The following is a 15,000-nucleotide window of genomic DNA, read 5'->3' as shown; positions in this document are numbered from 1 at the left end:
CTACCGGGACCTTTCCTGGTGGCGCCGCCTAGTGGCCTGGCTGTCTGTCGAACAGAAACATGGCCCGCGGTCCAGCCCCTGGTTTAAGCTCCTACCGGGACCTTTCCTAGTGGTGGCGCCGCCTAGTGGCCTGGCTGTCTGTCAAACAGAAACATGGCCTGCGGTCCAGCCCCTGGTTTAAGCTCCGAAACAGCACCATGAATATCGCCCCTATAACTAGTTGTCCGATGAAAGAGAGAATGACATCACCATAACCTACATTCCAGGGAAACTCTTAGACAAGCTGTTAGTGTCAATAAAGCTATAACCCATTCTGACCGGGCACCCATTTTGGTGTTGGCATCATGTTATGCTTTAGCTATTGAAAAATAGCAGATCTACAAGCTCATATCGCGCCACCGAGTGGCGCGATACGAGCTTGTAGGTCTGCTATTTTTGAAAAAGATCGAAGAACGACTGACATTTTTTAGAATCTGATCTCAGGTCAGAATGGGTTCATCAGACCAGTGTGTGTCCGGCGGAAACCTCGTATGAATCTGATCTCAGGTCAGAATGGGATAAGGAATGTTCTGAGGTCAGTCTGACAGTCACATGCCCTCCTGATAACTTGCTGTAAGTGCTTGAGGGTGAGAGGCTGTAAGGGCTCCACATTGTTGTGAAAGGAATGGGACAGCACTTTGAAGATGAGTCCTCCATTCATGACGCTTTGCATCACTTTATACAAACTGTCCTCATTCACAGCCAGTGCCTATACCTACATGCTTGGCCTATTTATACATGTCTATCACGTCTATTTTAGTATTTAAGCCATTCTGACCTGAGATCAGATTCATACGAGGTTTCCGCCGGACACACACTGGTCTGATTAACAAAATTCTGACCTGAGATCAGATTCTAAAAAAATGCCAGTCGTTCTTCGATTTTTCAAAAATAGCAGACCTACAAGCTCGTATCGCGCCACTCGGTGGCGCGATATGAGCTTGTAGATCTGCTATTTTTCAATAGCTAAAGCATAACATGATGCCAACACCAAAATGGGTGCCCGTTCAGAATGGGTTATACATGTCTATCATGTCTATTTTAGTATTTAAGCTGATCGTTTTATTATTAGTTTAATAAATACACTTTCCTGTGTGATATGAGTTGTAATATTGATATATATATTAATATTCATTATACATTTCATTTCCATATTCTTTTACTTTGCTCATTAGTCATTTCTCATCATGTTTCCCTTATTATTATTATTATTATTGTTATTTAATATATAGCCTATATCCTTCCATTCCGTCTCCCTTTGAGAACAGTGAGAAAGCACTATTGTGTTTGTTGACATTCTAACCGCGATACATAACTCATTTGCATACTTAAATGATTGGCTTTCGGAGGATCCCCCTCGTTCCCCTGGTAACGCTATGAATTGTGGGTAATCTATTTGCTAAAGTCAGCATCGATGCTGACTTTGGCAAAGGGCACATAAAGGGACGGGGCTGAGCCCCTCACTGACTTACCCATTTCAAATGGGACATCCCTCAAGCCCTCGCAGATGTAACAGACGTGATCTTGCGTTGTGTTATATGAAGCACCATAGACCAGGATCTCAGCAGTGAGTAGATTTATTCTGTACAAAAGACAACGAGGCAATCGAGATGCCGTACCATGAGAACACAGTATGTGTCTTAACAACTTTGGGTACATAAAATAATAAAATAATCTGCAGAGCAAAATAAACACAACCTACCGCTTTCAAAGCCGGTATGAAATAGGAAGTGCGGTAGGTTACGTCATCTCCTTAAAGGCAACCGCCTGGACTCTTAAAGTCTCAGAACACTGGATCACAATACAATATAATGCCTGGGCAAGTGGAAGCACTATTAACCACGAACACTGACACGAACATGAACGCGAAGCTAAGCCAGTGAGGGCTCATTGAGTCAGCAAGGGAGTGGATTGGGATTGGGCCACAGGCATACTCCGCCCACCAAACGGCCTGGCCAATCAGCGGCAGCTGGAGGCGGGATCAAGGCATACACAGTCCTGCCTTGATTCCCTTATGCTGCTACAAATGTTATGCAAAGCTCGGCCAATCACAGCGGAAGTTCGATTTGATTATTCGATTAATCCGGAGGAAAGATTGTGACAGTGTCACAATAACAATAGTCTGGTTAACCAGACTAATAACAATAACAATAACAACTAGAAAAAGTGCCCTTCTGGGCACAGGTCTCCACCAGGAGGATAGGAATGTTTAGGAGTAATATAAACATGTTTGTTGTTTGTTTGTTCCAATCTTTGCCAATCAGGATGGAATATGGGAAATGGTGCAGATCCGTGTTGATCGCACGCATGCACAATCCACCTGTTGGTGGCGCTATAACAGGCCAATGTGAAATGGGTGGGCTTATATTCCTCAGCCTAGTAGGAAAGTGCGTGAAAGATTTCACGTCAAATTGCACGCTGCGTTCATGATTTGAGGCTTTTTGTTCAAAACAGGCCAATCCTGCAAAATTTGAAAGCCAATGTTAGCCAATTAGGATGGAATATGAAATATCAGACACATCCGTCTTGAGCACATGACTATGGAGATACTGTGTAACGATTTGCGGGATTTTTGGACAAAATCCGGAGGAGTAATATCCAAAAATGTGTTTTACAAAAGTCGGCCTCCTGGTGGCGCTCTAAAAGCCAGATGTGAACTAGAGAGACGGTGTACCAATTTGCGCGATGTTTGGACAAAATCTGTAGGTGTACTGTGCAAAAACTTGTTTTGCACAAAGCGGCCTCCTGGTGGCGCTATAACAGGCCGTTCTGGAAATGTTGGGGCAGAGGTTCATGGTTGGCATCCAGGGAGTGTGTGTGCAAAATTTGGCATCGACCGGGTTAACGGTGGCCGAGATTAGCTGCTCACGGACACACGGACGGACGGACGGACGGACGGACGGACGGACGGACGGAGTGCAAAACATACTCTCCCCCCATGCCTTCGGCCTGGTGGAGACGATGACAATAATAATAATGATAATAATAATAATAATAATAATAATAATAATAATAATAATAATAATAATAACTAGAAAAAGTGCCCTACTGGGCACAGGTCTCCACCAGGATGAGCAGATGTGAAGAATTCCAGGCAAAGGTTTTTCCTTGGCCTCTAGGGAGTTGGCATACAAAGTTATCCACAGATCCGTGCAGTTAGAGGTAAAAACAGTTTTCGGCCAGTTATAGCGCCACCTTGAGGCTGAGTTGAAATTGTTCATGTGGCATTTCGTCCTCGGCCTAGTGGGAATGTGCGTGCACAATTTCACGGAAATCACGCGATGTGTTCATGATTTGCAGCATTTTTTTAACTGAGCACTCCTGTGCACTTTGGAAGCCAATCTTAACCAATCAGGATGGAGTCTGAGAAATCTGAAAGACTGGTTTCGTTGGATGGCTGTAGAGAGACTGTGTACCAATTTGCGTGATGTTTGGACAGAATCTGTAGGTGTACTGTGCAAAAACTTGTTTTGCACAAAGCGGCCTCCTGGTGGCGCTATAACAGGCCGTTCTGGAAATCTGAAAGACTGGTTTCGTTGAATGGCTCTAGAGAGACTGTGTACCAATTTGCGTGATGTTTGGACAAAATCTGTAGGTGTACTGTGCAAAAACTTGTTTTGCACAAAGCGGCCTCCTGGTGGCGCTATAACAGGCCGTTCTGGAAATCTGAAAGACTGGTTTCGTTGAATGGCTCTAGAGAGACTGTGTACCAATTTGCGTGATGTTTGGACAAAATCTGTAGGTGTACTGTGCAAAAACCTGTTTTGCACAAAGCGGCCTCCTGGAGCGGCCTCCTGGTGGCGCTATAACAGGCCGTTCTGGAAATCTGAAAGGCCGGTTTCGTTGAATGGCTCTAGAGAGACTGTGTACGAATTTGCGAGATGTTTGGACAAAATCTGTAAGTGTACTGTGCAAAAACTTGTTTTGCACAAAGCGGCCTCCTGGTGGCGCTATAACAGGCCGTTCTGGAAATCTGAAAGACTGGTTTGGTTGAATGGCTCTAGAGAGACTGTGTACCAATTTGCGTGATGTTTGGACAAAATCTGTAGGTGTACTGTGCAAAAACATGTTTTGCACAAAGCGGCCTCCTGGTGGCGCTATAACAGGCCGTTCTGGAAATGTTGGGGCAGAGGTTCATGGTTGGCATCCAGGGAGTGTGTGTGCAAAATCTGGCATCGAGCGGGTTAACGGTGGCCGAGATTAGCTGCTCACGGACACACACACGGACGGACGGACGGAGTGCAAAACATACTCTCCCCCCATGCCTTCGGCCTGGTGGAGACGATGACAATAATAATAATAATAATAATAATAATAATAATAATAATGTTTTCAGGAGAGGAGGAAAGCGTATGAAAACAACCTGGTGACCTACGGACTCGACCTGGAGCACGAGGACAAGTCTGTGAGTATGAGGTCATCATCATTATGTCATCATCATTATTATGTCATCATCATCAGTATGATGTCATCATCATTATGTCATCATCATTATTATGTCATCATCATCAGTATGACGTCATCATCATTCATTCATCTAATTGTATTATTATGGAATAACACTGTAAACCGGCATGTAAATATGAAATAAATGCTTAAACATGTAGCTATAGGTGTAATGTTAGAGTCTACAGAAGACATGTAAATATGAAATAAATGCTTAAACATGTAGCTAGGTGTAATGTTAGAGTCTACAGAAGACATGTAAATATGAAATAAATGCTTAAACATGTAGCTATAGGTGTAATGTTAGAGTCCACAGAAGACATGTAAATATGAAATAAATGTTTAAACATGTAGCTATAGGTGTAATGTTAGAGTCCACAGAAGACATGTAAATATGAAATAAATGCTTAAACATGTAGCTAGGTGTAATGTTAGAGTCCACAGAAGACATGTAAATATGAAATAAATGCTTAAACATGTAGCTATAGGTGTAATGTTAGAGACCACAGAAGACATGTAAATATGAAATAAATGCTTAAACATGTAGCTATAGGTGTAATGTTGGAGTCCACAGAAGACAAGTAAATATGAAATACATGCTTAAACATGTAGCTAGGTGTAATGTTAGAGTCCACAGAAGACATGTAAATATGAGATAAATGCTTAAACATGTAGCTATAGGTGTAATGTTAGAGACCACAGAAGACATGTAAATATGAAATAAAGGCTTAAACATGTAGCTATAGGTGTAATGTTAGAGACCACAGAAGACATGTAAATATGAAATAAATGCTTAAACATGTAGCTATAGGTGTAATGTTGGAGTCCACAGAAGACATGTAAATATGAAATAAATGCTTAAACATGTAGCTATAGGTGTAATGTTAGAGTCCACAGAAGACATGTAAATATGAAATACATGCTTAAACATGTAGCTATGTGTAATGTTAGAGTCCACAGAAGACATGTAAATATGAAATACATGCTTAAACATGTAGCTATGTGTAATGTTAGAGTCCACAGAAGACATGTAAATATGAAATAAATGTTTACACATGTAGCTATGTGTAATGTTAGAGTCCACAGAAGACATGTAAATATGAAATACATGCTTAAACATGTAGCTATGTGTAATGTTAGAGTCCACAGAAGACATGTAAATATGAAATACATGCTTAAACATGTAGCTATGTGTAATGTTAGAGACCACAGAAGACATGTAAATATGAAATAAATGTTTACACATGTAGCTATGTGTAATGTTAGAGACCACAGAAGACATGTAAATATGAAATAAATGCTTAAACATGTAGCTATAGGTGTAATGTTAGAGACCACAGAAGACATGTAAATATGAAATAAATGCTTAAACATGTAGCTATAGGTGTAATGTTAGAGACCACAGAAGACATGTAAATATGAAATAAATGCTTAAACATGTAGCTATAGGTGTAATGTCAGAGTCCACAGAAAACATGTAAATATGAAATAAATGTTTACACATGTAGCTAGGTGTAATGTTAGAGTCCACAGAAGACATGTAAATATGAAATAAATGCTTAAACATGTAGCTAGGTGTAATGTTAGAGTCCACAGAAGATTACATGTAAATATGAAATGAATGCTTAAACATGTAGCTAGGTGTAATGTTAGAGTCCACAGAAGACATGTAAATATGAAATAAATGCTTAAACATGTAGCTAGGTGTAATGTTAGAGACCACAGAAGACATGTAAATATGAAATAAATGCTTAAACATGTAGCTATAGGTGTAATGTTAGAGTCCACAGAAGACATGTAAATATGAAATAAATGCTTAAACATGTAGCTAGGTGTAATGTTAGAGACCACAGAAGCCATGTAAACATAGGAGGCCTTAAGTATGTTTCACCAGTTTCAATTGAAACGGGCCTCCACCCTCAGGGGGGTCTCAACAAAATATTAATAATGATGTCATAGGTATATGGGGGCCTCATATTTGGTCTTGAAACGGGCCTCCAGATTCATAAGGCCACCCCTGAGAACACACAAACACACCAAGCTGGACATAGGGGGCGCTAGCTCCCCTCAAAGAGCCAGAATGCAAAATGCTTGTCATTCAGCCTCACTTTGAGTTGCTCAGTGGACTGTCTGCACTAATTGACGTCGTTAAGGCGTGCATGGCAACAGTTTGTGTCGCGTGTGATTTCACACCAGAAGATATAAGATGATGCACCGTGTTGAAAATTACCGTAGACGTCGAGAGAGAAGAGACAGACAGACAGACAGACAGACAGACAGACAGACAGACAGACAGACAGACAGACAGACAGACAGACAGACAGACAGACAGACAGAGTGATGTTGTCTTGGACCGTTTCCAAAGCAGGAGGACCAAAGCGAGCCTATCATGCTGCTGTAGCAGTGAGGAACAAACTGTATTCCTTTGGAGGCTACTGTGATTGGGGGTACATCAACCCCACGGAACAGATGGATGTCCATGTCTTCAACACAGTGTCTTTATGCTGGAAGAAGTTACCTCCAGTGGAACCAGGAAGAGGAGACGGTCACCTTGAGGTTCCATCCAAGCGCTACGGCCACACAGCTGTGTTGGTTGAAGATACAGTCTACATCTGGGGAGGGTGCTGGGAAGGGCAGTATTACAATGTGCTTTATGCATTTGATGTTGACTCCCACAGTTGGTCCCAACCCAGGGTTTCTGGGACTGTTCCAGAGGAGAGGTGCTACCACTCAGCCTGTGTGTTGGAGAAGGTCATGTTTATCCATGGAGGAGACACCCAGCTGACTGGATACACTAATGACATGTACAAGTTGGACACCAGCACAATGGTCTGGACTTTAATTAACACCAGAGGAACTCCACCTCCTGCTTCATCAGCTCACTCTGCCACCATCATTGGTACCAAGATGTTTGTATTCGGGGGTGGGAGGGGGTACCAGGGGGGCTACAACAGCATCAGAGTGTTTGACACAGAGACCAACGTCTGGCTGAACACACCTTCTGCACAACTTCTACCAGAAGGACGCTGGTGTCATTCAGCATTTACCTACAATGGAGAGCTGTACATATTTGGTGGCTGGAACGGTAACCAGAACATCAATGATGTGTGGAAATTCAGTCCAGAGACCTTCTCCTGGAAGAAGGTTGAGCCCAAGGGGAAAGGACCATTTCCAATGGAGGGTATGTCCTGTTGCATTGTGGGAGATCGTATCATCCTCGTTGGAGGATACAAAGGAGATTACACTATCTCTGATGAGCTGTTCATCTTAGACTTGAGTCCTCGTCTTAAGATGTTATGTAAGCTAGAAGTTATTCAGTACACTCTGGACCAATCAGAACTCCCACACGACATCAGGTGGGAACTGGCAGCCATGGCAACCAACAGACGACAACAGCAATAACAACCGAGACCACATTCCAGACGAAGGAACAGCAGAAAGATCAAGAAATGATGGATCAACATCTCATCCCACCTGATGGTGAGCCACCTCTCAGCATCTCTTACTGAGATTCAAACCTCAGGAGACTCCTTCTCTCCAGACAGGCTCTCTAACCATTCAGCTAGGCATCAAACAATGACAATTGTTCCGTCCAACACAATGCGGTGGAAACACAAACCTGTGTCTGTATGTTCCAAACTGAACACGGTGGAACTCTCTTTATTGTATATGTATTTCTATGATCTTTTTTTATTTAAAGGACCAAGCAGTCCTGAAAGGACTTGGTCTTCTATTGTTATTGTTAGTTTTTTTTTTTCCTTCTCCTTCTGCCAAAAAAATAATAATCGCAAAACTCCTACAGAAATAACAAAACTCTTAAGGGCGACTGTGGCTCAGGAGGTAGAGCAGGTTGTCCAATGATCCATGGGTCGGCGGTTCGAATCCCGGCTCCTCCTCCTGTCTACATGTCGAAGTGTCCTTGGGCAAGACACTGAACCCCAAATTGCTCCTGATGTGCTGGTTGGTGCCTTGCATGGCTTCCGCCGCAATTGGTGTATGAATGTGTGTGTGAATGGGTGAATGTAATGCACAATCTATGTAAAGCGCTTTGGATGAAGGCGCTATATAAATGCACCATTTACCATTTTATCTGGTACACAGCAAGCTAAAAGGAATCAACACACCAGCACGCCAGAGACCAGAATACTTCAAACCCAAACAAATAGTTAAAAATAGAACTACAAAATGCATGTTGGAGATTAAACAACAGATAACAGCCAGCACCAGCAACTGTGTTCATTTAATCACATGTGAAAAATGTGGCTTACAATATGTCGGAGAAACGAGTAAAACAATAGCTGCGTGTGATATTGAACAGTCAAACTATTCGTATCAATATATACGGATGCATCAACAAAATAATGATGTCATAGGTATATGGGGGCCTCATATTTGGTCTTGAAACGGGCCTCCAGATTCCTAAGGCCGTCCCTGCATGTAAATATGTAATACATGCTTAAAGGGACACTTCACCCTTTTTGCAAAAAAATATATGTTAATGACGTTTAGAAGCTTTAGAACACTTTCCTGGAGATCTTTATGTGTGTAATATGTGGTTTTAGATATTTTAGATTGTAGCAGTGAGCCTGTGTCTCTGATGTCATGGACACTGGGCTCACTACCTTCCTGGACTACATGTTGTCTCAGTAAGACAGCTCTCCCCCTATCCACAAGGAGGAGCAGAGCACCAGAGAATTATGGGAATTGTATTCCAGGAAGGTAGTGAGACCAGTGTCCATGACATCAGAGACAACAGGCTCACTGCTACAATCTAAAATAACTAATATTACACACATAAATACCCCCAGGAAAGTGATCTAAAGCTTCTAAACGTCATTAACATATATTTTTTTGCAAAAAGGGTGAAGTGTCCCTTTAAACATGTAGCTAGGTGTAATGTTAGAGACCACAGAAGACATGTACATATGAAATAAATGCTTAAACATGTAGCTAGGTGTAATGTTAGAGACCACAGAAGACATGTAAATATGAAATAAATGCTTAAACATGTAGCTAGGTGTAATGTTAGAGACCACAGAAGACATGTAAATATGAAATAAATGCTTAAACATGTAGCTATAGGTGTAATGTTAGAGACCACAGAAGACATGTAAATATTAAATAAATGCTTAAACATGTAGCTAGGTGTAATGTTAGAAGTCCAAAAAAGTGAACCTTTCAAGCCTGTTTTCTCAACTCGCTGTTTCTCTGCAAGACATTACTCTATAAGCCATATCTCCAAAACCGGTGGGTCAAACTGAACCAATATGTCAATTTGAAGCTATGATTCCCTGCTGCTTTCACATGACATGAAAAAACGAAAATTCAAAGAAATCCAATGGCAGTCCCTCAGTCAAATTTAGTCTCATATTTAGTCTTATAGTTTTAGTCATCATAGCTTAGTTTTCATGTAGTTTTCGTCAGTGAAAAAAAATGATGAACATTTTTCGTCTTCGTTTCATAGTCGACGAAATCAACACTGCTCCAGTGTTGTTTTCGTCGACTAAAACTAATACGAAAAATGTTCGTTGACTACCTTTTTTCACTGACGAAAACTAAATGGAAACTAAATAAAAACTAAGCTACTATGACTAAAACTAAGACTAAATATACTGACAATTTCGTCAACAAAAAAAAACTAGACTAAAAATGTTAGGAAGGGACTAGTGGACAAGAGATCCAGTATAAGTCATTTTACACTTGGTTGCATGCTGAAAATAGCCTATTTTAAATAGGCTATTTTCAGAAAGTGTAAAAACACTCATTACGACGGCATCAAGACCCGCCAAAATACATTTTAGTCGACTAAATCAACAGTTGATTTAGTCGACTAAAATGTATTTTGGAGGGTCTTGAGGTCATAAAATATTATGACATTTAGTCGACTAAAACTAGACTAAACACTAGAACATTCCAGGTGACTAAAATGTAGCCTCGATACCAGGCTTTCATTTCGTCTGCGCGGAAGATGAAAGCCTGGAAAAAGCCGTGGGCTGAACCAGTCTAAAAGTGGGAGTCAACCCTTCCGGGTGGGCGTCGCTCTAAATGATGTGACGTAGCGCTGCACTAGGGGGGAGAGGAGGGGCCGGGGGTGACGGACAGATCGATGAGATCCAATCAGGGTGCGCGCATTTCTGAGGCGCGACCCGCCCCTCTAGACCAGAAATGTCTCTGTTTAGGTCAGGCTAACTAAAATGTGACTATAAAACTAAGTGAAAACTATTCAAGAGACTAAATGACTAAAAAACTAAAATAGAAATTTGCTGCCAAAAACAACACTGGTACACAGGTAACAAGACTACTCGCCCCGTTTCTGTTTTCCTCCCAGAATGTTCCCCAGTGAGGGGTGAAGACAACTCGCCCCGTTTCTGTTTTCCTCCCAGAATGTTCCCCAGTGAGGGGTTGGTGGGAGAGGCTGGACAGCAGACGGCTGGACTTTGAATTTCTCTAACTATAAACTTTCATGACAGCAGAACAGCCTAAGTACAAATATAATTTATGAAAAGCTACTACAGTGAAGTCTGTTCACAGAAGTCGTTGTAGGATAATGTGGGGATTATCTGACGAGGTACCATTTGAGGGGGCAAAACCTTACATATACTAAATAATACCAAATTGTTTATAGGTTCAATATAAGTCAAATAATATAGCCTTTCCACAGGAGTATATTTTTATATTTTTCCAAAAAGAATACAAACAGCCAATAGCATATTACAAAGTTATCCCCCTCACTGGGGAAAATTCCGGGAGGAAAAACGGGCAAGACGCACCGGGGCGAGTAGTCCAGTATTCGGTACAGGTAACACACCTGGTTCACAGACCTTTGCTTCTCTGGTTCCAGGAGTCGGATGACGGACGGACGTACTTCGTGAAGGTGCACGCCCCCTGGGAGGTCCTGGCCACCTACGCCGACGTGCTGAAGATCAAGGTCCCGTTCAAGGCCGACGACATCCCCGACACACACACATATACAAACTATATACAAACAACTATACAACTAAACAACTAAACAACTTATTATTATTTATCAAGGTCCCCTTCAAGGCCAACGACATCCCCGACACGCACACATATACAAACTATATACAAACAACTATACAACTATACAACTATACAACTATACAACTAAACACATTATTATTATTTATCAAGGTCCCCTTCAAGGCCAACGACATCCCCGACACACACGACGTCCCGCTCAGCTGGCTGTCCACGCCGTTCCGCCTCCCCGTGGACGTCATGCACCCCGAGCCCGACCTCTTCACGGCGCCCTTCAACAAGGACAAGAGAGACTTCTTCCTCATCGACGACCAGGACACCTTCTTCCCCCCGTCCACCAGGAACAGAATAGTAAGACCTTCTCCTCTCTGTCCACCAGGAACAGAATAGTAAGACCTTCTCCCTCCACCAGGAACAGAATAGTAAGACCTTCTCCCTCCACCAGGAACAGAATAGTAAGACCTTCTCCCTCCTCCAGGAACAGAATAGTAAGACCTTCTCCCTCCTCCAGGAACAGAATAGTAAGACCTTCTCCCTCCACCAGGAACAGAATAGTAAGACCTTCTCCCTCCCTCCACCAGGAACAGAATAGTAAGACCTTCTTCCCTCCTCCACCAGGAACAGAATAGTAAGACCTTCTCCCTCCACCAGGAACAGAATAGTAAGACCTTCTTCCCTCCTCCACCAGGAACAGAATAGTAAGACCTTCTTCCCCCCGTCCACCAGGAACAGAATAGTAAGACCTTCTCCCTCCACCAGGAACAGAATAGTAAGACCTTCTCCCCTCCTCCACCAGGAACAGAATAGTAAGACCTTCTCCCCTCCTCCACCAGGAACAGAATAGTAAGACCTTCTCCCTCCACCAGGAACAGAATAGTAAGACCTTCTTCCCCCCGTCCACCAGGAACAGAATAGTAAGACCCACACTAAACCCAAGCGTTTAGGTTATAAACACATATTTGTAACACTTTTTAAACGTGTCACAGTGTTTAGATTATAAACAGAAGAACATGTTTAATCGCCTGTAACACTTTTTAAACACATAAACGTGTTTAGTTTTTACAATCAGAGTCAGTCATATTATAGGAATATAGGTGTTTAGAATTCGAACACTAGGTGTTCTCGTGAGGTGTTTGAGTGAACTCGTGTTCTACTGTATTTTATGACCATTAATAAACATTTGGCATTTTATTATTACACACATGGTGTTTAAGTTTAAACGCGTCACATGTTCCAGGGATTTACAGTAGAGATGTCCCGATACTGTATCGGTATCGTAAAAAATCGGATCGGCCCTTATTTGGTCATATCGGGTTATATCGGTATCGACGAATATGCCAGTCTAAGCACCGATCCGACACAGGGGTAAAAAAGGGGTTGACACTGTGGCAGGTAAATAAAATGTCGTGGCATGTGGAGTTTGCGTTCGAGTTGCCCAAACTGCAAGTGCACATTGAGTGAGGAGTCTGCTATAAATACAACATTAGATATATAGCTAGATAGATATATTCCCGGTCGGTGGACTTCAAAATAAGATCGGGAGTCGAGACATCCGTAGTTAGAACAAGAACACCTTCTCTCTGTCCTGAAACAGAACAGAACAGAACAAGAACACCAGTTCAGACTTCTCAGGTCCAGACTTCCCTCTCCAGATTTGAACTTCATTAAAACAGTTTGACTGTTTTTCACGCTTAACCCGCATTTTAATCAACCCCCCTTCACTGCAGAGATTGTTGTATTACCTTTAGAGCATACGCTGAATTATTTGGGAAGACGCACACAAGACTCGTCTCAATGAGGCGTTGTACCCCATGCATTTCCATTGGCCTCAATTTCCCAGAAGCCCTAGCAGCCCACAGCATGTGACGATTTCCGGTTTCGTCATCAAAGCGAATGCATCTAGTCTCTATCTCCGCAGCAAAGACGGAGTTTCTTTTTAATTATTACATTACGGCGGATTAAACACATAAAACAAAAGGCGGGTATGTCGTATATCGCAGCGACATTAACCTGGAGTCATCCATTCCTGGCAGTAAAACTGTTTTAAGCGATCCTGTCTTTCTGCCTGTCTGTCTGTCTGTCTGTCTGTCTGTCTGTCTGTCTGTCTGTCTGTCTGTCTGTCTGTCTGTCTGTCTGTCTGTCTGTCTCTCTGTCTGTCTGTCTGTCTGTCTGTCTCTCCACCTGTCTGTCTGTCTGTCTGTCTCTCTGTCTGTCTGTCTGTCTGTCTGTCTGTCTCTCCACCTGTCTGTCTGTCCACCCGTCTGTCTGTCTAGGTGTACTACATCTTGTCTCGCTGCTCCTACTACAGTGATGAGCGACAGGACAAGGAGAAGAAAGGAATCAAGAGGCTGTTGAACAACGGGACGTACGGCGCCGCATTCCCTCTGCACGACGTAAGATCTGATATCTGATCTATATACACCTCCCTCTGATATCTGATCTATATATACACCTCCCTCTGCACGACGTAAGATCTGATATCTGATCTATATACACCTCCCTCTGCACGACGTAAGATCTGATATCTGATCTATAAACACACCTCCCTCTGCACGACGTAAGATCTGATATCTGATCTATATACACCTCCCTCTGATATCTGATCTATATATACACCTCCCTCTGCACGACGTAAGATCTGATATCTGATCTATATACACCTCCCTCTGCACGACGTAAGATCTGATATCTGATCTATAAACACACCTCCCTCTGCACGACGTAAGATCTGATATCTGATCTATATACACCTCCCTCTGCACGGCGTAAGATCTGATATCTGATCTATAAACACACCTCCCTCTGCACGACGTAAGATCTGATATCTGATCTATAAACACACCTCCCCCTCTGCACGACGTAAGATCTGATATCTGATCTATATATATATATACACCTCCCTCTGCACGATGTAAGATCTGATATCTGATCTATAAACACACCTCCCCCTGCACGATGTAAGATCTGATATCTGATCTATATACACCTCCCTCTGCACGACGTAAGATCTGATATCTGATCTATATACACCTCCCTCTGCACGACGTAAGATCTGATATCTGATCTATATACACACCTCCCTCTGCACGACGTAAGATCTGATATCTGATCTATATACACCTCCCTCTGCACGACGTAAGATCTGATATCTGATCTATATATACACACCTCCCCCTGCACGATGTAAGATCTGATATCTGATCTATATACACCTCCCTCTGCACGACGTAAGATCTGATATCTGATCTATATATACACACCTCCCTCTGCACGACGTAAGATCTGATATCTGATCTATATATACACACCTCCCTCTGCACGATGTAAGATCTGATATCTGATCTATATACACCTCCCTCTGCACGACGTAAGATCTGATATCTGATCTATATACACCTCCCTCTGCACGACGTAAGATCTGATATCTGATCTATATACACACCTCCCTCTGCACGACGTAAGATCTGATATCTGATCTATATATACACCTCCCTCTGCACGATGTAAGATCTGATA

At 42.4% G+C, this 15,000-nt stretch overlaps 1 protein-coding gene across 3 annotated transcripts in view; it reads left to right on the top strand.

The window, feature by feature from the left end:
• The window catches only part of LOC310857819 (anoctamin-5-like), a 110,107-nt gene that overhangs the window by 47,032 nt on the left and 48,075 nt on the right, over positions 1 to 15,000 (top strand). For all 3 annotated transcript variants that reach the window (XM_083763745.1, XM_083763744.1, XM_083763743.1), the window contains 4 exons: positions 4,376 to 4,444; positions 11,327 to 11,413; positions 11,638 to 11,835; positions 13,758 to 13,877. In XM_083763745.1, the coding sequence (XP_083619871.1) occupies positions 4,376 to 4,444; positions 11,327 to 11,413; positions 11,638 to 11,835; positions 13,758 to 13,877 (474 nt within the window). The remainder of the gene's footprint in view (positions 1 to 4,375; positions 4,445 to 11,326; positions 11,414 to 11,637; positions 11,836 to 13,757; positions 13,878 to 15,000) is intronic.

This window comes from Protomyctophum parallelum, assembly GCF_964188405.1.
Source record: "Protomyctophum parallelum genome assembly, chromosome: 4".
Lineage (NCBI taxonomy): Eukaryota > Metazoa > Chordata > Actinopteri > Myctophiformes > Myctophidae > Protomyctophum > Protomyctophum parallelum.
This window is presented reverse-complemented; position numbering and strand designations above follow the sequence as displayed.